Raw genomic sequence first — 21,101 nt, 5'->3', positions numbered from 1 at the left:
CGTCGTTACGCGCAAAGAACGAGATTCATTATTATATCATTCCGCAGCTCATCCACCATCTTGGTCACGTCCGCCATTAAAACATGAAACCGTAACGAGCATCGACAAGAATATATATGTGTATATATATATACGTGTGTATATATGTATATATACATTCCAGTCGAACCGTCGATCTCATGATCGCGACACGATCATATTTTTACCGAGGCGAAGAAGATAACGGGGGAGAGAGTGAGAGAGAGAGAGAGAAAGAGCAGAAGAAAGAAACGGTCTCGGCCGGACGCAACTCTTGTCGGGCATTTCTTCTTCGGCGAGCAAAAAAGAAAATGAAAAAAAAAAGAAAAAGGAAGCAAAATGGAGGACCAAGAAGACTGAACCTGGGGGAACGAGACGAGGAGGATAACGGGAGGACTGACGATGGCGCGATCGACGAGAGGGTTCTGATTGTGGATCATCGATTGGCCACCTTTCGACGCGCATCCCGTTGTTTTCACGACGAAACAAGCGTCTCGTGTTTGCGCGTCCGACGTGTGACGTGGGTTTGCTCGATGAAAGGTATATCGGAAAGAGAGATTAGAAGATGGAGAAAGTCAGAGGCGGAGGAGGGAGAGAGTCAGTTCCGGGGGTGTTTAATAAGAAGATGAAGGTGAAGATACTCGATACTTTCGAGGGTTACACATAATCGTCCACTATACGAGGCTCGATAGAGGAACACAGTTATTTTTTGCCGTTTTATCTCTTATCGTAAGAGGAAACCGAGGTTTCTGTCGACGGAAGACCAGCTAAGGCGTACCGATTTAAACGAGAACGGCGACGATCGATAGATCCTACGGGCACGATAGGAGACTGGAGAGGGAGAGATTGAGTGTGTGTGAGAGAGGGAGAGAAAGAGAGCCAGTTTAAGCATAGAGCGGTGTACCTAAAACCGTAATCGTTTATATCGTAATTTTGGTACTGTTCGATATGTACACGGGTGATTGCAAGACCACACGCGTTCGTGTGAGAAAAGAATGGAGTCACGGGGCGTACAAATGGCAGCACTGAAGAACGGAAGAGAGGGCCGCGGATGCAGATGAGAAAAATGTCTTTCAAGGGAGGATCGTCGATTCGATCGGTGAGAAACGGAATGGATGGAGACGAACTCGAGGGAGCGGCGAGCTTATGCGAACGCGAACGCTGTTCAAAGGCCCTCGAGTTCGGGCGCGCAAGGTCGGAGCGAATGTGTGAGGATTTCTAAAAAAAAAAGCGATCAGAAAAAAATGTCTTTTTGGGAACAAAAAGCGCCAAAAAAAAAATCTGTGTATAAAATCAGTTGAGAATGCCTGGGTATATCTGTGCGAGGAAGAATGATTGAATGATGGTTCGAGGAATGAAGAGAGAACAAGACGAGTGAAGACAGACAACGACGAAGAATCAGTGTGCAATAGCGAAGAGCTGAAGTTCCAGTCGCGGAAGACGAAGTAGCAACAGATTTTCTTGGGACTTCAGAGACTGGAGAGTATGTATGTGTAGAGCGAGGATCTTTTTTAAGCAGACTCGGACGAGAGTTTTCCGAGCGTACGTATATTACACAGAATCGACGTATTCGAAGAAGGAGGAAGTATTTGGGTACAGTGTCATCGAACACGTTTTCATACACATGCACACGAAGACCACATATGCAGACATAAACATACACACGGACACGCATGGATACAGAGGAGAGGAGACACATCTGCCCGCCATACACGTATATGTAGATAACGCAACAGACGGAAAGAGGCGAAAGAAAGGTCGTATCGAGATTGTCGAAGAAAAAGAGAAAACAACACGCGTTCATGCTAGTCACGGCGAGCAAAATTCAAAAAATGAGCATAACACGCTGGACGCACATATCTGCCACCGTACGTCACGTTCCATGGAAGAAGTGCGGGAACCTTCGGAATATTAAACGAAGCAAGGAGAAAGTTCTCTGTCCCTGTAACGGAACGCCTGGAAGTGTCCAGCGGAGAAGGCACCGTTACGCCAGAAGTAACGCGATACACCGAAACATTATGAAGTTTTCTTTTGATGATCACCGAACGAGGACGGAGGACAATTCTCGGACAACGTGAAGGAGGAAGGAACGAAGAAAAAATTTTCCCAACGTTCTCCGGCATCGTAGACGACCCTTCTGCTTTCCTAGTTTTCCACCACATTTTTCCCGTCCACTTTATTTTTCCTTGACCCACTCTGTGTTGTCCGTTTCAAACGAAAATGGCGAGATTCGCTCTACGAAGCTGCCTGACTTCGTACTTCAACGCTACTCTACGAGAATCACCTTTAGTTCCTGTTATCTCGATACTCAACTACGCATTTTTCCTGTACACATTTCCCTCTTATTATACCCTTTTTTCTTTAGGGCCCCCACCAGGGCCCGCAAATGATTCAGCCACGCAGGTGCAACGTCTTGAATTCACTATGATCTTCGAGAAAACTGCCCTTTTCAGGGCAACCATCAATCTGTCCTTGTCAGGACAACGCACTCGATTATCGCCTTACTGGTGGATCCTTCCGAAGCTGCTCGTCGAGGACTCCAAGAGGATTCCTAGCCTAGGCAAGGACGTCGTGGGAACCGTCCTACTAGATTGAGCTGGCGAACTAAATTACTCTCCAAGGGAAAATGTGTCCTCGTCTAGGACACGGTTCCGGGATTTTACCTCGGGATTCCACGGGATCTTACTTCTAGGCAAGGAGAAATGAAGGCTATGAAACATCCAAGAAGATAGTCCTTCCCAGGTCAAGTATTCTAGTCAGTGAGATATGCTGTGATATTTTCTTTGAAAGCAACGTTACTTGGGTATGTATTGCTTCAACTTCAATAAAATTGTTATCCAATTCTTCCCCTTATCCTTAGTATCGTATAATTTTAACGTGTTTGTATTTACAAATTGAAGACATGTACTGAAACTAGAAATCGTGTTAATGGAAAGAGGAATTTTTACTTTTCACGTCTTAGAGATCTACAGAGTAATTTGCATCGCTATCAGTCTTGAATCTTAGAAGCAAGTTACTTTGAAAATCAATAGTTTACTATCGATCAAATAGCAGGTATATGTGCAGGTACATTAAGTATTAGTCAACATGAGTATAGTATTATTTGCATAAAAACCTGAGAAGGTCATTGAGAAAAGATCCGCCGCAGAATGTTACGGAAGTTTTAAGTGTGCTACGTCACGACACGTCGCGTTCAACTCGAAGAGAAACATTTTTATGATACGACGTATGACGTCGTATTTTAAAAAGAACTTAATCTCTACGAAGAATTTAACATGAACGACGAATGCGAGAGTACAGAATATTGTTTCTAAGTGTGTCAAATCATTTGTGTTACTTTTTCTAGGCATCGTGAAACTTTGGCCGATGCTTCGTCAAGATCAGCATACTCTTGAAGCAATGTAAAATGGTGGGGAAAAATGTGCCTGTTCATCGGGAGTTTCGCATTGCCTCCTTAAACATTGGTCAGCAAAGATAAATTACTAAATTCTTCGACCACGCTATATCTCTTTTCGCAATTACAGACCTTGAACGTCTTTTTTTTTGTGTCCTGTGAGGTACGTAAAAGTGACGTCGAAGTATGATTCACTGAGAAGATTAAACGTCTGAACTTAAAAAAAATGTGTATGACGATTGTAACTGTTATTGGGTGAAATACATTAGTCATTCTATGGCAATAATATTTTTAAACAAAGAAAGACTGAGGAATATATTTTTGTATCCAGAAAAGAAGATGACTCATTTAATATTATTGTTGATTTATTATATGTATATGCGATGTTAATCCTATGGTTTCTTATAATATACCATACCAATATACTCGATAATTACATACTGCAAGATAAAATTAATTTATATTTGCAGTGTTTACTATTACATTTCCCTTAATAATTCCAATTCTGCGAATAGCTCTGTCATCGTATTTAACTAAATTCTTGGCCATTCTTTTGGCATGCATTTTCGCGATCAGCGCATACAGCTATTTTCGTACAACGAAATATCTATTTCAAAGTTGTTGTGATATATTATTATATCTATCGGAGTAAAAATAGAAACTAGAGACAGTTTTGTATGAATGTGTCATATATGTAACAAATATATATTTATGTCACATTTATCACAAAAAAGCAGCGTATGCGTTGTCTAGTATAATTTCTGAATTAAATAAAGAACATTTATTGCAAAATTTCGTTAAAGTAGTTGCCGAGGAATTTTCCAAATTTCTACATTCCCTTGAGTATCGCCAATGCCCACCAAATCTCTGGAAAAAGTAAAAGATAATATTTGCAAATCATGGATTACGTGTTCACAATTAACATACTTCTTAGAGTTGACACGCAAACAGCTTGTATTGTCCCTGCCGGATGTCTCAAACTTTATAGCAGTCACAGGTGTACCATCGGTGACGTTATATAATTTTACATCCGAACCCGCGCCATAAGTTGCTAATACATCTTGATTTCCCAACATCCACGTTAATCCGACGATTGTATTTTCGAAAGAAATTGATCGTAAGCATGTGTGCTACACAATGTAAAATAATCCATAACAAGTAAAATAATAGATACATAGATTTTTATCAGTAATTTAGTTTACTACTTTACCTCTTCGAAGTCATAAATACGCATTTCCTTATCTGTGCCGGAAGTAATAAATAGATTACGAATAGGAGAGAATTTTATACAGGTAATGCTACCATCGTGCCTCTCGTACTCGTCTATCACTGGATCCATAAGAGTATTATCGCCTATAATTAAAAAAAAAGACTTATTATTCTATTCGTGTAATAATGTTAATTAGCATACAAACCTTCTATAGGAGCAATACGCTCTATACTGCATTTGTATATTCCACCACACAGAGTACCAACAATAAAAAATATAGGATCTACAGATGAAAAGTCAAACGTGGTGATACATAATCCAGACTCCACTGCACGTTCCCGAGATCCACCAGCACTTCGTGGTCTTATATTCTCTATTGGATTATGTTCTTTGGCTATTTTCAATCTGAAAAAGTAGTAGAATCAAATATACTCCTTTCGAGATTAAAACCTTTCACTAAAATAGTTACCTTGTATATACATGAGCAATAGTAAAGTTTGCTACCATTTTATGGATATAAATGTATCCATCTTTGCTAGCAGTAACAAGCAAGGATGCATCATTAATCGTTTTTGCTTTCCAGTACACTTGACATACAGTATCACCGTGAGTGCAGACCGATACTGATGTGGGTGATACATCGTTCCTCAAGTTCCATACAAGAACATCGCCTACGGTAAATGGCAATTATGAAAACTGTATCTAATAAACTTACATACGTTTGTCTTTAGAGTTTGTTAGATTACCATTAAACAAACCAACAGCTAAAATAGATGGTTCAGTTGGATGGTAAGCTAATGTTGTCACACATGCATTTGTCTCTAATGTTTTATTTGGACTGTCTGTAAAAGTACTGTCTTTTGTTTGATTGTACAGATGTATTTTAGAGAGGTGATCACACCATGTTTCATGGTAAGAAATACCATAAGAGACAGCTAATGTTCCTCCTCCAATGCTCCAACACATGTCTGTTACTTTCATCTAGAAATACACCTAATTAATTATTTGTTAGGTGCATATTAGAGGCTATCGGGATTGTAATTACATGTGATTCTGGTTCGATTGTATTAATTTTCTGCACAAGCTGTGTGCTTGTGACAGAATCTTCATTGGTCTTTGTGTCATAGTCCTCAAAAGCATCAGTTCCGTATGCCTCGTCTAAAGCTTCTAATATACTTGGAGTGACGCGATTTAAAAACTCAGCTAATTTATCAAAGTCCACATTTGGTTTTTTCTTCTCTACAGTAATGGTCTGAGTCTAGGAGGAAATTATTTATTCAGTATTTATATATTTATAAATATATGCAATGTCTTTTAAGAATTATTTTTGGTAATAAACCAAATTACCATTCCTCTCAACAATGGAAATCATTGAGAGGTCATATATATATATAAATACCTCGATGCTTCTTGTTTCAACTGTTTGAACCGGGTTTTCATTATAAACAATCTCTGTTGTTTGTATGTTCGCCGATGATTCCGATCTAAAGAATGTTTATAATTAAAAACAAAAGTAACGATAATTTCAACGAAAATTATATAAAACGTACTTTTCAGTTGATATTTGCGAATCAAAGCTTACAGCATCGAGTGATCGATCGGTGAACATTGTTAATAACTATATAACCGTTTAAGGTATTACTTTATTTTTAACGGAGTAAATTCCTATATATACTACTATGTATACTACTACAGTGTCTGACAAAAAAATAAGAATAAATTATAAAGGTTTATTGAACGTCACTTTTTATTTGACAATTTTATTCAGAACGCATTTTACATGCGTATACAAATATGGACTCAGCTGACAGATGTTGCAGATTGCAACGCCATCTAAGTACAACTTGAATCTATTGAAATAGTTATTCGCGCCTGATTGAAAACGCAGTTATAATTCGTGCTACTTCATAAAATAAACGCAAACAATAATAACAGATTATTTTACACAAATAGAATAGCACTTTATTAATTAATTATATCAACTCAAAATATACATTTTGTATATACATACATATTCCATGGCATTCATATCTCTCTCACACAATACACACAATATCTCTCCAGGAGACTACAAATAAACAATCTCGGATTATAGCAGTAAATTTTTTACAATGATTAATATCATTTTACGCATTTTTTATACATGTTTTGGTTATCAATAATCACAATTACTTAATTATTATTAGTTAACATCACAATTAATCATTGTTATTCCCTCAGAAGAGTACCCTAAACAATTGGAAAATATAAAATCAATTTATTCCAATGAGTTTTGTAAAGTTGGTTCATCATGTTGCATAGTAGATGAATTTATTAGATTGAGTCATAAGTAATGTCCATTTTTCTTTTTAATCTTGAAATGCTTCTAAAAATTATGAAGATTTATCTTAATCCAAAATGTATTCACCATTGTTATCAATGACTTGTTGCCACCTGTCTGGTAGTTGTTTAATGCCATGAGCATAAAAATCAGGATACTTTGAATCAAAAAAGTTAGAAATAAATTCATTTACTTGGTCAGCGGTTTTGAAAGAGTCTCTATCGAGTGCCTTTTGTAATAATCGAAAAGGATAGTAATCTGTGGGCATTATGTCTGACGAGCATGTCGGATGTGGTAAAAGAGACCAGCCTAATTCTAAAATTTTTTGTTCGATCACCTTCTCTGCGTGTAGTCTATCATTATCGTGTAATAAGATAACATTCTTCTGTTCGTTTAAAGAAGGACGCTTTTCTTGGAGTTTCTCTTGTACACGATCAAGTTGGCTAACATAAATTTCAGGTGTCACTGTATAGTTCCTGTTTAGAAGTTCAAAATGAATTACACCCAAGCAATCCCACCATACACACAACAAAGTTTTTCTTTTGTGAAACTTAATCTTTGCTTCCACGTTTGTCTCTTTCTCATTTCCATCATTCGATTGTCTTTTGCGAACAATAGCTTCATATCTGATCCACTTCTCTGCTCCAATTACAAGTTTCTCTAAAAACGGCTCAATTTTGTGGCGAGAGATCAAGCTTGCTGCAATAGACATTCTTTCCCCTTTGTTTTGATCGCTCAGCTGTCTGTGAACCCACACACCTAATTTGCTTACTTTCCCTAACGCGTGAAGTTGACGTATAACAGTGGATTGCGATACTTTTAGTTTTTCCGCTAATTCTTTGGTAGTTTGGCGTGGATTTTGTTCTAGCAATTCGTTCAAAACACCTTTATCAAAATCAGACGGTCGGCCCAATCGGGGCTCCTCCTTCAAGGACGTATCTCCCGACCGGAACTTTTTGAACCATCTTCGTACTGTTCGGTCTGTTACCGTGTCAACGCCGTACACATTGCAAATTTTAATTGCTGTCTGTACAGAACTATTGCCTAATTTAAACTCCCATAACATAACATGTCGAATATGCTCCCTTAAGTTTTCCATTTCGAATGATTTGAATAGAACACTCTTCAGGTACGATTTTCACGCTACAATGTTAACAAGACTACTTAACAAAACAACTGAGTCAAAAACAAACAGAAACTACACCACCCACACTGGACATTACTTATGACTCAAACAATGTGGGTAACATGGCGACGAGCTTTCAATGTGTACCATTATACATTGAGAAGCGACGCGTAACGTGAAGATATTGCAACACTTCGTACCACGTGTGAATTATGTTTATACTGTATGTAAAAGATCCTCTCTGCTATATGCATTGAACTGTATGCGACTATAAACTGAAAGAATATTTGACAATTGGAAACTGTACAAAATGCCGGTTCATAAAATAAGGAGAGTATCACAAATATTTCAACCGATGACCACTACGATATTGAAATCTTCGGAGAAATCGAAAGTTACTTCGAAAAGTTACAATGTATGTCGACAAATGATCACGGCATGATGTACCATTATTAAGTTTTCTTTTTTTCTAAATACCGTAATTACTATTGATTTTTTGTAGAGCTTAATTAAATATGGATTTATTAAATCTGTTAGCAACGGCATGTATGCATATCTTCCCTTGGGATTACGTGTTTTAGATAAATTAACAGATCTTGTTGACAATGAAATGGAAAAAATAGGAGCTCAGAAGTTGCTGCTTCCAGCATTAACGGCAACGAAATTATGGAAACAAACGAATAGATTTGATGATAATAAAAAAGAATTGTTTGAAGTCCATGATAGACACAAAAAGAACTATATACTTAGTCCAGTGAGTAATAAATAGTAGCATTTACACAGATTTATAGAGTAAGTTGCATATTTCTGTAGAATAAGCTGCAGAAATAGAAATTTAATGTGAATGTAGTTATATAAAGTTTATATGGAATTATCAATTTATTTATCTATTTTATTATAGACATACGAAGAAACGATCTGTGATTTAATTGCATCCACCGGAACTTTATCTCCTAAAATCTTACCTTTGAAATTGTATCAAATATCTAACAAATGGAGAGATGAAATGAAACCGCGTCATGGATTTTTCAGAAGTAGAGAATTTGTTATGAAAGATTTATATACATTTGATGCATCTTTAGATAATGCTAACACGACATATAAGTTAATAGGCGAAGCTTATGATAGTATATTCAAACAAATAGGGATTTCATATGTTAAAGGTAATCAGATGAATTACTGTTACCATTATTTGCTTATAATGGTAAGAAAGTTTGAAATAATATGGTGGAAGTAACAAAAAATATTGAAAATTTTCCATGATTTGTTAATATTATTATGAATTGCAGCTATTGGTAATACAGGATCGATTGGAGGTCTAATGTCCCATGAGTATCATTATAAATGTGAAGTTGGTGATGATACTGTTTGTATATGTTCATCTTGTCAGCATGCTATTAACAAAACTGTATGTAAAGAATCACATTGTCCTGAGTGTAATAGTACATTTCTGGAGCAAAATACTGCTGAGGTAATTGAATACATATGTATAAATGTACACAGGGTGTTTAATCTAATTGAAGCTTGTTTTTTTGTTTAAGGTGGGACATGCATTTTTGTTAGACACAAAGTACACAGAGCCTCTAAAAGCACACTGTCACATACAAAACAAGTATGTGCCTTCAGTAATGGGATGTTTTGGACTTGGCCTCAGTCGTATACTTACTGTCATGGCTGAAACATTATCTACAGAAAATGAACTTAGATGGCCAAAGAATTTAGCACCTTATACTGTGTGCATAATACCACCAAAGGTACTGTATCTCGTAAATTATACATGTTAAAAATACTAAAAATCTTGATTAAACATTTTCAGGCTGGTAGCAAAGAAGAAATTGCAGCTCAATACGTCGACAAAATAGTAGAAATTTTAAATCAATTAAATATTGATGCTATACTCGATGATAGAACACATTTAACTATCGGATACCGTTTTAAGGAATCAAACTTAACTGGATATCCATACATTATAATAATTGGTAAAAGTGCTACAAAATCACCACCTACATTCGAGGTTCATAACATAAATGATTCATCAAAATCTGATTTAAGTTTAGAAGGAATGCTCAGCTATTTTAATGCAGAGAATATAAAAAATTAATATATTTAAAATTTCTCGTGTGGAATTACAAAAAATCTATTTGATACCTGATTTAATAAAAAAATAACCTGTACATTCAGTTAGTATTCAATAAAATTGAAAATTTGTATGTACATGTTTAATAGTACGAAATTCAACGTAGCGATTTAATGTTCCAATTTAACTTTGACTTTGTGATACGCGTTACAAAGGAAGCCCCGCAAGTTCCAAATATGTTTGAAGCTTTCTGGTTGTACGTTATAGGATGCATCCACAGCTTTTGCCCATATCTCTGATTCTTGAGAGGAGGAATGTACAGGAAGATCTACACTCCATAATGTCCAACTATAATAACGACCCTCCTTGGCGTTGGTGTCTTCCTCATCTAAATTAGCTGTATGCCAAGTGTTACCTTGATCATTTGAAACATCGACTCTAATAGTTTTTCTACCACCTCCTGACCATGCATATCCTGTGAATTGTACACAATTATAGTGATGAAAATGAATTAACACGAAATAACGAAAGTTCCAAGATGTACAATACCTTTAACGTTTATTTTTCCATCATTTACTTTAACTGTGTCCAATGCTTCTGGTGTGCATATCGCAGAAATTACAGGCATTTCTTGTATAGCGGGTGCCATAGAAAAATCTACATTGTCCCAATCAGTATTAGGGGAAAAGCCTTTGTAATCACCCTGTTGCCATTGTGATTGACTTTCTTCTTTCGAGAGAATTATTTTATCTGAAAATTTACGATGCAGAGAATGAAGTCGTTTATAATTGTCATTAAAAACATAACGACTGTATTTTTTATTACCAAGCCATTTCACACATCTCGCACCCACGACACCGGGAACAATTACTCGAATGGGAAACCCATGATCTCTTGATATTGGTTGACCATTCATTTCATAGGCTAAAATTACATCTGCTCTTGGATCCATAGCTCTACTAATGGGTATACTTGCACTGTACGGTGTACCAGAAGGATCCACGTCATGCCCTTCAAACTAATTTCAAATATTTCGAAAATATTCGTAATTGAGATATTCTGAATGCATTAGTAATGATACCTGAACGTGAACATAATCATCCTCATTTATTCCCATGTCTTTCAGAACATCGCACAATCTTGCACCTGTCCATGTAGCATTACCAATTGCTCCTACATTCCAACTAAGCCCTTTTAATGGTTTCTCCTACAACAAAATTGACAATGAGTAAGCTCCAGTAGATACCATTAATATGGCTCACATAAAATTTTTTATTCATCATTTTGTATCAGTTGAGGTAGTAATAACTCTATCGAAAGTGTTCTCTAAAATTACCTGTGCCATTTCAGATCGCCTATTACCAGCACACATTACAGCATTAGTTATTGTATATTTTGGATACTTTTGTATGTCCTCAAAGCTAAGACGTTTTTTAGTTGTTTCCTCTACAGCCAATTCCAAGGTATACGTTTTTAGATCTACATCAGGAACGGGAAGATGATTCCTTACATAGAACAATTCTCTAAAGAAAAATACAATTTTCAAAAATTTGGTAGAGTAGATTATACTAAAGTATGTTTTAATCAAATTGGTGTTTACGTTGGTGTAATAAAACTTTCAACTAATAAAGAAGAGGGTGGTTCAGCACAAAAAGGTTTACTTCCATTAATTTTTAGAGCTTTATGTCTCTGTGGCTCTCCAGCGTACGGATCATTTTGATCAGTTTTATCGGAAAATCTGTCTGTCTTTGAAATATTTCCAATTCTCATTGATTCAAGCAGTTCATATATTTCTGGTGTGTTATGATTAGCATAAATTGTCCAGAAAGGGTCCATAGAACTGCCAGCTGCCATTAGTATTTTGGAAGAACCACCGGGATGCTGATCTATAAAATCTGTTATATCATACACCCCTTGTTTAAATATTACCCATACACGATTGTCCTTATTATCATGTTTCCCTACTTCTTCTAAACTATATGTTTTTAAATCTGGTCTAAATTCTCCACATTGCATATCATTCTTATTCAGTGCATGTATCTTTTTATGGCACATGTAATAATAACAAAGGTAGGTTAATATAGATGCACCAAGGGTGGTATATGCAACACATGTAAAATAGGAATTGTTTTTAGGACAATCTCCTTGCTTATTTGTTTTTTCGTTTTTCAATGAATATTGTCTGCATGGCTCAATATAATATTGTACATAAGTTTTTGACGCCCGCGTCAAAGACCTGAAATTGAATTTTTTTATATAAACATATAAAAAATATTAATTATGAAAAATATATATGTATGTATACTTGTTCCTCAAGTGGTATAAAAGCCTCGAATTCAGAATCATGATTCCTAGATTATTTTAACGGTCACTGCTATCTTTATAAATTTCATATGAAATTGAAAATAATATTAGCGCCGGTAAGTAATAAAAACACACATATATATACATACGTACAAGATTTAGTAGTTCAATCACTCGTTTTCCATTTGTGCGATGTTCTGACGTAAACTTTACCAATCCCGCATATTAATGATTTATGTAAGTAAATCGCAGATTTTTTTTAATTCTCGTTTTTCAGTACCGTTTCTGAAGTAACATGTGCTGATAATTGATTCGTATCAGTTATTTCGTTGATGATGGCTCCCTGTCATTCACGAGCGACGGTGTTTTCGTAGTTCCTCGCCTTATTGTTTTTTCTCACCCTAGTACCCAGAGGTTTTTCAATGAAATATTAAATAAATTAAGTATAGCTACTTTAAAGTACAATTAAGACCGTCCTTTAAATGAACATAGAAATTCCTTATTTGTTACAAAGAAATTAGTTGTTTTTCAGTAAGTAAATACTTATATTATGATACTTTCATCTGACATTAATTCTATTTATTATGTACTTCACAATAACATAAATCATTTTTACGTAATCATTGGAAATTATGTGAATTATTAGTATTTTTTCGAAAATAAATAAACTTTCTATTTAGAGGTTATAATGCGCAGCTTAAATTTGCATTTTATAGGTGATAAAAATTGTAAAATAATTTTGATAATATTATGTAATTTCTTACGAAAGAAATTGAGAATGCCTTGGTTATATTACAAGTTAATTAAACATAAAAATTTTAGTGTTGATAAGTGTTACTAATTTTTATTGTGCAAAGGTATGTTTACTGGTGAAATGAGATAAAGTGAAGAAACTATGGCTATGGCTATGAGAAAACGGAGTGGTTCTGGCTCCAAACGCCAGCATAAGGGGAAGCTTGTACCGATATACGAAAGCTTCTTTAAAGGAGAAGACTTAACGTTAGCTCATCCAAATTTTTGGAATGAACTGTTCCTCATAAAACCTATGGTCAGTAGTTTTGAAAATTATTTTTATTTCACATCAAATTTTATTCTGTATTATACAAAACATAGTATTAAGAAACAAAAAATTTTATAAGTTTTACAAATTCATAATAAAAAATCGATATAATACAAAGGAAGTCTGGAAATTCTTTAGGTCTTCCACTGGTGTTACTCATTACCGAGCTTGTTTCATCTGTGATAGAAAAAAGTTCTTAAATTCTCAGATGATAATAAAATTCAAATTTGATTAGCCAGTTATAATTAACATGTTCGTGGAAAACAATATTCAAATCACTTGGCGGTTCGTGCCAGTATAAAAATGTTACAGTACCTTTCTTTGTTTCTTTCTTGTATAATCTTCTTGACACTTTTCCTCAGTAACATAAGGATTTAAACATTCATCGTCCTCTTTCTTGGTATCAGGTTGCTTCTTTTGGCAAGTCTGAGTCTTTAAGCTTATATCTTTTGCTTTCTGTTTAACTTTATCATCTTTGCCTATTAGAAGTATACAAATAAAATACATTAGTCTGTTGTCTAAAAATTTCTGGAATATTGTAGAATATACATACTCTTTGGTTGAACAACGTCCTCACATTCGAGTTCATTACGAAGACTACCTGGCATAAATTTGCACTTAAAGTTAAACCATGCTTCACTTGTCTGAACTTTATATTTCAAACATTTGAATTGATATATACATACTCTTCCATAATATTTTGTCACTTCCCATGATGGCAATGACTAAAATTACATATGTATCAATTGTGGAGATATTCTTCTAAAATGTTCTAACAATTGTGCACACTCACCTGTATTACTTTAGTAACAAATTTACCAATCATGATGACCACCTACAGTTTATATCCTATTAGTATAAAAACCTTTGATCATTAAAATCATAAGTAAGAAGTAGCATTTTTCAATATAAAAAAGAATTTTTTTAATTAACCAAATCAAATGAGAAACTTCAGTGGATGACAAATTTCTTGTTGACAAGAAAAGAAAAAACTGTCAAAGGAAAAACAGATGAACTGCCGCAATATACTTAGTGATTATGAAATATCAACTACCTACACATGTATACATATACACAAATAGATAATGTTTATTTTAATATGTTTAGGTTCCACACATTGAAAGTGAAATTTTACATATGACTGCAGAACAATTAAATGCAAGTAGAGAAAACTTAAATGCCTTGGTCTGCCATTGCGTGGATACATTAGTTGATGAGCATCCTTTCAGAGTTGTCTATGCTCTGCAAACTTTAGCAGCTGTTATACAATCCATGTATAAGAAAGCTAGTCAAGGAGATTGTGGATTTAACTTAATCGATATCCTAGTGGGATTTGATTCTGCTGAACAAAGGATGACAACATTAATGCAGCATTGCAATAATTTTTTAACAGGTATACATTAATTAAGACTTATATTCTATTATTCATTCATGCTCATTAAACAATCAAAGATTCAAATATGCATCTCGTGCTATCTTCAAAAAACAAATTTGCTTACTAAAATTTTACATAATTCCAGGTGAATACCCTGATAGCTTAAAAGCTTTATGCTTGAAATTGTTATTAATTATTGTAACTGGCATGGACAATGTTAGTCAGAACACTTTGTTGGAGTATGTTATGCTTAATAGTGTTTTTGAATCTCTGGTTCAAGTAGGTGCTAATTTCGAATAAGTATTTTAAACAACAACCGTTCAAGAACACTGATTACAATTAGCCATTAATATTTGGACACTTTTGGTGCAGTTGCTGAGAGACACAACAGCTAGAAGTCGTCATGGTCATGACGCGGTATTGCTCTTAACACTTCTAGTCAATTATAGGAAGCATGAAAGAGCAAATCCCTATATTGTTAAATTGTCAATTTTAGACGATGAACTAGCTTTAAATGGATATGGTCAAGTAATATCGAGTTCGTTGATGGACTTTTGTAGGCAATTTGCTCAACAAAGAGCAGGTACAGAATATGTCGAATTAGCTAACTAGCTAAGCTACATTTAATATATATATATGCAATAATAAAACATATGTGTGTACATAGAAATACAAGCATCTTGGCTGTCTTCCTTCACTAGCATAGTAGGAAGCATATTTGTTGGAGAAGAAGAAGCAAAAACGCAACAAGTTCGTGCGAATAACGCATTGTTACTAGCGCTTTATGAGTCTACACACTTAAATCGTAATTTTGTAACAACTTTGGCTTATACACAAAGCGATACAAGTGCTCCGCCCTCTCCTAACAATACATTAGGGCCAAACGCGGTGGCTCCTGGAGCGCAATTACCAGATGTGATGGCCCAACCATTTAATTTGTTGGCGACGTTCTTACAATATTGGTAACAATCTCTATACATATATCCTCAAAGTATTTCATTCTTCTAAGAATGTAGCGCATTTCTCACTGTAAAATGTTTTCGTTATTGCAGTTCGATAGTTATGCAAGTTATCAGAACAGAAGCAATAATGAGTAATGTCAAATTGTGCTTCCTTATATTAAGCTGCATCGCGGAAGATCAGTACGCAAATAGCTTGATGCATGATGCAAACTTGGCTTTCAGAGTTCAGCTTCATAGAGTACCAATGCACCACAGGAAGATTCAAGATAAAACAGCACCTGTACAACCATTGGCTGCTACATTACTTGGTACAGTTACTATTGCCGTAAAAACGTTCGTACGGAAATTTCTTCATCTTTATCATTTTCTTTGGCTAAGATAGAATAAGAACTACATGAAATTTGCTGAAAATCTTTCATTTTAGCATTCAGCTATAAATGAATAATCGTTGTATCATTGTAGATTTGCTTGTTGAATTCATTACATCGCACATGATGAAAAAATTCCCACTTGAACTTTACCATCAGTGCATTGGAGTTTTGCAAAGACTGCTCTGCTATCAAAAAAGATGTAGAGTCCGACTCGGTTATCAATGGAGAGATCTTTGGACAGCATTGATTAATCTACTCAAGTTCTTAACCACCCATGAAAGCCACCTTATTAAGAAAATGAACATCTTTCCGTTAGCCATTCAGGTAAATTGATATAATGCAAATACAGACGTATACTATATTGATCAGTTCGAACTAATGTTTTAGGTTGTGAATATTTTAAATTTGTTTATTACTTATGGAGATACATTTCTATCTTCACCGAGCAGCTACGATGAACTGTTTTATGAGATAATACGAATGAGACTTATTTTCACAAATTTGAATGCAATGGGTAAGTAGGTAGAATGCGAATAAGTTAGCATATATTCAAAATTTGTTTATTGCCAACAAATAACGAGAATACAATTTCTACACAAAGCACTCCGATATTCAACAAGTGAAGCTTACGAGTACAAAGAGCACGCGCTGAAATTAACAAATTGTTTGGTGAACATGAGAGACATAGTAAATCATTTTCCACCAAAGATAGCGGCATGGTTGGCCAGCGAAAGTTTGTCGACTCCGACGGAACAACAGATTTTAGCGATCATAATACAGAATTATGATAGCCTTACGTTGAAATTACAAGATAATTTAGATCAATATGAGAGATATTCTGAAAAACCTGATCACGTTGCATTTTTTGAAGAAATGGTAACGTTTTATTCAATATACGGGAGCACAATTTAAAACTATGATTGAGTGTTATTTACGTTTTTATGCAGGTAACCGGAGTTGTTATTGATACAAGAGGATCGATAGACTTGAGCGCATTGGACACGCAGGCTATATTGCAGGAATTATCGAATATTTCGTAACACAGGTTACACAGGAGATATGAAATTGTGGCCTGTGCATCGATTTGTTGTCATGATGTATTATAATGTATTTTTTTTAATACAGTCAGCTTTACATGTATTTCCTTAATATCCCAAGGAACGTAGTTTACGGAGTTACGAAGTATCACGACATAATATGTTTTCTCATTACGCTATATTTCTATGAATTTGTGTATACAAGGTTTCAAGAGTCATTAAAATTTAGTAAGTACAAAATTGGAAGTAATTGATTATAAATAATTTCGGGTTTTTCTTAGATAATTACAGAATATATATACAAAAATACAATGTTATTTGCATTGGTATTAATATTTTCCTTAAATGTATACAATTACACCTGTTTTTTCAATCGTTCCTTTGCAAGACTTGCAACGCCAGCCTTAGACTGATTCTTCCTCTGAAGATGACTACTAATGAAATCCCCAATTTTGACTATTTTATTAAAGTCCACTCCTGTTTCCAAACCTTGTCCATGGAGAAGATAAAGCAAGTCTTCGGTAGCAATATTTCCAGATGCACCTGCTGCGTACGGGCATCCTCCCAATCCAGCAACCGATGAATCAAATACTCTTATATCATGTTCAAGGCCACAATAAATATTTGCCAATGCTTGTCCATAAGTGTCATGGCAGTGAAGTGCAAATACATTCGCATCATATGATACATGCTTCAAATCACCTAAGAGTTTCTCTATCTTATCAGGAGATCCTACACCAATGGTGTCTCCTAGAGAAATTTCATAGCATCCAAGCTTTAACAGTGATTCGCATATATTGGCTACCACCGATGGTTTGATTTCACCTTCATAGGGACAGCCAACGATACAAGAAACATATCCTCTAACTTTAATTTTGTGTCCCTTAGCTTCTTCGACAACTGTTTCAATGTTTTTGATACTGTCATCGATAGAACAATTAGTATTCTTCCTTGAAAATGTCTCAGATGCAGCACCAAAAACAGCTATTTCTTTCACATCTACTTTCAAAGCACTTTCTAAACCTTTCAAGTTAGGAACCAGTACAGGATACGATACATGAGACTTTTTGTTAATCGTTTGATAAACTTGAGTATTGTCTGCCATTTGTGGAACCCACTTTGGAGACACAAAACTGGTTACTTCTACACTCTTCAATCCGGTTTCTGACAATTTATTAATGAATTCAACTTTGATTTCAGTGGGTACAATATTTTTCTCATTTTGTAGTCCGTCTCTGGCTCCAACTTCAACTACTTTAACAAAATCACCAAATGTTCTTGAATATTTAACAGAAAAACTGCATATGTTATTAACACTTAGAATTTTAAACATTCTTAATTCGTAAAACTATATTTTTTAAATTATAAAAACAATAACAATCTTTTCGCAGAAATAATAAATTTGGCACGTAAGATATTGTGCGTGTAATGATTATTGCATCTTTCTATATAGAAGACTACATAAATATTCGTAAGAGATAAGAGATAGTGATAAAGTATTATATACAATATACAGTAAACAAGCAGTGTGTTCGCAAGAACCATTTGATAAACGTAATTTTGAAGAAGAAATATGTAGGTTCGAATTAAAAATAGTATATATTATTAACAAAAATATTAGGTTTCGTTATGGCGAATGTGACCTATAAAAAATAATTTAAAGTTTCATAAATTATTTAATATTCTTAGAATTTGAATTATTGATGAAATGTCCCCTTTGAGGGCGCTTGTATAGCAATTTATCGATAAAAGTTGGAAACAGTTTCTACATTGTTTGAAGTATCGATTTTTCGTCTTTGTTGGTAATGGTTGGTAAAGAGAATACGGGAATTGACCATAGAATACCACTTTCACAGAAAGAGCGCGCAGGTCAATGATATTGACCAATGATTTTCAAGTAACTCTACATACTTAAGAACCAATAGAATACACGGCAGAATACGCATTTGTAAACCGTTCCTTAATTTTTTTACAGATTTTTGTTTGTACTGTAGAATGTCTAACTAACAAACACTAAATTATTACAGAATCTTGAATGTGAGTTGAACGATCGCAAGCATATATGCGCGATATAGTTAGTATAACTCATTTTCGTTAATGTACCAGTTTTCGTTTACCGTGGAACGTGTTGTTATTTATGTGTTTTATGTGTACCGGAAAACGTACAGAATTATACACGTGTAATCGAAAGTAGTGTTTTGACTAGTTATATATTTACATAATTATGTAATTTTGTACTGTTCTATTTATGTAAACAGTGTATTATACATTAGTTCTTTAAATATTGTGAAATGTACAGATAATTTGAAATTCTTAAAAACGCAGTTTTATTTCAAAGAATTATAAATAGTACAAAACATAATTTGCAGTCTTGTTATATAGACACTATGACTGATTTGGATGCAGAAGATTCTTTGACGAAATTGAATACTCAACTGAATAGATCTATGGTCTTGATGGATACCACAACAAATAATGAAACATATCCACCAAAAACTAACAGATCCATCAAAATTAATACAAAAATTCAACCAGCTAGTCCCGCTAATGCTTCTCCCGCGCATAGAAAGAGTATTTTAAAGAAGTTTGATACAACGCATGATGATAGGAGAGATGAAAGAGAAGCAGAAAACACAGAGAATGAGAGGAAGATGTTAAATAATTCAAACAACAGAGAAGATAGAATATCAATAAATATGCGGACTACCTCTAGACCTCATAATGTAAATGTAATTCACATTCTAAATCTCTACCTCTACTTTCCTGTGCTGTCACTTGTCAATTTTATTTCAGATTGACGATTTAGTTAGAGAAGAAGATTTAGTTGTGGAATCCACAGATGTTACATTTAATTTAGATAACATTTCTGACAGTGAAGATGTATGGATAATGGATATTCCTAAAACAGTGAGTTAAATTTTAATAATTAGAAAAGAGATTTTGACTGTTCTCTCGAGGCTAGAGTTATCTAGCTTCAACTATATAAGCAAAGCTATGTTACAAATGCAAGTCTTGTCATATTATAGATAGATCCAAAAGATCTTAAAGGTCAGACATTAATGTTTGGAGAAAAGTCGAAACTTAAAATTAAGGAAGACCGATATTATGCGGTGAATCATGATACTAAATGCAATGTCACTTGTGTATTCAACACTGGGAAAGTGAAACCACAATATAAAACAGGTATCCCTTCGGTCTTATTGAATTGAAATTAAAATCAACAATTTTGTATTGATAATATGATTCTCTTGTATAGTTAATGTGAAACCTGTGGGCACAATCAGCGTTAGACGGAAACTTTCAGGTATTTCGAAAATCAAGCCAATGCAAATAGAAAACACTAGTGTACCATTTCCTGAAAACCTCAAAGTCCGTCATCCTTTATTTGGTGTAAGTTGTAAAGGTAAAGTTAGAAAGAGTGCAATAAAGTAACTTGTCAGAAAGGAGGAATTACTTTGCTGAAAAATTATGTATTGTTAATATTTGTACATTGTATTACTTATAAAAACTGATATTCTCAATGTTTTACAAAAAAAAAAATGAAATTAATGTGGTCAATTAATTTATCTAACATAGACTGCAGAACTTTGTGCACTCTGAATGTCTAATGAAATTGTTCGTGTAGAAAACTTTGCTACAAAAAGATGAATTTGTGTAAACTTCTGTAGTCTATAAATTAATCACAGCTGAAATGTAATTTTTCTTTAATTTAATAAGTACAAGTAAGACAGGCTATACAAATTTTATAGAATAAAATGCAATTTAGTGTCGGGTTGGCTTAGAAACAAAATTATATATCCTGGACTAGGAAAGGATTTTTATATTATTATTAATTGTATATACTTCA

The 21,101-nt window shown here is 34.4% G+C and overlaps 7 protein-coding genes and 1 pseudogene across 16 annotated transcripts; 3 read left to right on the top strand and 5 right to left on the bottom strand.

Moving 5' to 3' along the window:
* Positions 1 to 4,083: 4,083 nt before the first annotated feature.
* On the bottom strand, positions 4,084 to 6,310 carry LOC143357921 (cytoplasmic dynein 2 intermediate chain 2). Its single transcript, XM_076794632.1, has 9 exons — positions 6,173 to 6,310; positions 6,022 to 6,106; positions 5,668 to 5,880; positions 5,369 to 5,603; positions 5,092 to 5,293; positions 4,828 to 5,027; positions 4,623 to 4,765; positions 4,340 to 4,542; positions 4,084 to 4,279 (listed from the first exon to the last, which is right to left on the bottom strand). Exons 1-9 carry the CDS (start codon positions 6,229 to 6,231, stop codon positions 4,210 to 4,212), a joined length of 1,410 nt encoding a protein of 469 aa, XP_076650747.1. The 5' UTR covers positions 6,232 to 6,310; the 3' UTR covers positions 4,084 to 4,209.
* A 699-nt stretch (positions 6,311 to 7,009) lies between these two features.
* On the bottom strand, positions 7,010 to 8,041 carry LOC143357635 (histone-lysine N-methyltransferase SETMAR pseudogene; annotated as a pseudogene).
* Positions 8,042 to 8,241: 200 nt separating this feature from the next.
* Prors-m (prolyl-tRNA synthetase 2-like protein, mitochondrial) lies at positions 8,242 to 10,301 on the top strand. Its single transcript, XM_076794633.1, has 6 exons — positions 8,242 to 8,483; positions 8,571 to 8,822; positions 8,970 to 9,231; positions 9,358 to 9,539; positions 9,610 to 9,822; positions 9,885 to 10,301. Exons 1-6 carry the CDS (start codon positions 8,379 to 8,381, stop codon positions 10,167 to 10,169), a joined length of 1,299 nt encoding a protein of 432 aa, XP_076650748.1. The 5' UTR covers positions 8,242 to 8,378; the 3' UTR covers positions 10,170 to 10,301.
* Shop (sulfite oxidase) lies at positions 10,205 to 12,714 on the bottom strand. Of its 4 annotated transcripts, none has more exons than XM_076794628.1 (8): positions 12,599 to 12,714; positions 12,451 to 12,516; positions 11,746 to 12,381; positions 11,482 to 11,668; positions 11,227 to 11,352; positions 10,971 to 11,163; positions 10,695 to 10,895; positions 10,205 to 10,620 (listed from the first exon to the last, which is right to left on the bottom strand). In XM_076794628.1, the coding sequence occupies exons 2-8, from the start codon at positions 12,489 to 12,491 to the stop codon at positions 10,316 to 10,318; spliced, it is 1,689 nt and encodes a 562-aa protein (XP_076650743.1). In that variant the 5' UTR covers positions 12,492 to 12,516; positions 12,599 to 12,714; the 3' UTR covers positions 10,205 to 10,315. The 4 variants fall into 4 exon arrangements, with proteins under 4 accessions (XP_076650743.1, XP_076650744.1, XP_076650745.1 ...); XM_076794629.1 differs by having other exon boundaries at positions 12,603 to 12,714; XM_076794630.1 differs by having other exon boundaries at positions 12,451 to 12,519; positions 12,599 to 12,677.
* LOC143357919 (armadillo-like helical domain-containing protein 3) lies at positions 12,588 to 17,357 on the top strand. Of its 2 annotated transcripts, none has more exons than XM_076794625.1 (11): positions 12,588 to 12,686; positions 13,307 to 13,497; positions 14,617 to 14,902; positions 15,030 to 15,163; positions 15,257 to 15,467; positions 15,552 to 15,846; positions 15,937 to 16,154; positions 16,309 to 16,541; positions 16,605 to 16,731; positions 16,819 to 17,093; positions 17,165 to 17,357. In XM_076794625.1, the coding sequence occupies exons 2-11, from the start codon at positions 13,345 to 13,347 to the stop codon at positions 17,255 to 17,257; spliced, it is 2,025 nt and encodes a 674-aa protein (XP_076650740.1). In that variant the 5' UTR covers positions 12,588 to 12,686; positions 13,307 to 13,344; the 3' UTR covers positions 17,258 to 17,357. The 2 variants fall into 2 exon arrangements, with proteins under 2 accessions (XP_076650740.1, XP_076650741.1); XM_076794626.1 differs by lacking the exon at positions 12,588 to 12,686 and adding an exon at positions 12,785 to 12,980.
* LOC143357925 (uncharacterized) lies at positions 13,517 to 14,340 on the bottom strand. The gene is made up of 4 exons (XM_076794637.1): positions 14,303 to 14,340; positions 14,063 to 14,234; positions 13,825 to 13,988; positions 13,517 to 13,686 (listed from the first exon to the last, which is right to left on the bottom strand). Exons 1-4 carry the CDS (start codon positions 14,333 to 14,335, stop codon positions 13,669 to 13,671), a joined length of 387 nt encoding a protein of 128 aa, XP_076650752.1. The 5' UTR covers positions 14,336 to 14,340; the 3' UTR covers positions 13,517 to 13,668.
* Positions 17,358 to 17,415: 58 nt separating the features above from the next.
* Positions 17,416 to 18,999, bottom strand: Hmgcl (hydroxymethylglutaryl-CoA lyase). Its single transcript, XM_076794634.1, has one exon. It carries the CDS (start codon positions 18,585 to 18,587, stop codon positions 17,610 to 17,612), a length of 978 nt encoding a protein of 325 aa, XP_076650749.1. The 5' UTR covers positions 18,588 to 18,999; the 3' UTR covers positions 17,416 to 17,609.
* Positions 19,000 to 19,124: 125 nt separating this feature from the next.
* LOC143358160 (uncharacterized) lies at positions 19,125 to 21,010 on the top strand. Of its 6 annotated transcripts, none has more exons than XM_076795096.1 (5): positions 19,125 to 19,151; positions 19,637 to 19,983; positions 20,048 to 20,161; positions 20,281 to 20,437; positions 20,511 to 21,010. In XM_076795096.1, exons 2-5 carry the CDS (start codon positions 19,642 to 19,644, stop codon positions 20,684 to 20,686), a joined length of 789 nt encoding a protein of 262 aa, XP_076651211.1. In that variant the 5' UTR covers positions 19,125 to 19,151; positions 19,637 to 19,641; the 3' UTR covers positions 20,687 to 21,010. The 6 variants fall into 6 exon arrangements, with proteins under 6 accessions (XP_076651211.1, XP_076651209.1, XP_076651206.1 ...); XM_076795094.1 differs by lacking the exon at positions 19,125 to 19,151 and adding an exon at positions 19,173 to 19,291; XM_076795091.1 differs by lacking the exon at positions 19,125 to 19,151 and adding an exon at positions 19,179 to 19,332.
* The last annotated feature ends 91 nt before the right edge of the window (positions 21,011 to 21,101 follow it).

The sequence above is a fragment of the Halictus rubicundus genome, chromosome 10, assembly GCF_050948215.1.
Source record: "Halictus rubicundus isolate RS-2024b chromosome 10, iyHalRubi1_principal, whole genome shotgun sequence".
NCBI lineage: Eukaryota > Metazoa > Arthropoda > Insecta > Hymenoptera > Halictidae > Halictus > Halictus rubicundus.
Note: the sequence above shows the minus strand (reverse complement) of the source record. Positions and strands in the feature narration are given on the sequence as shown.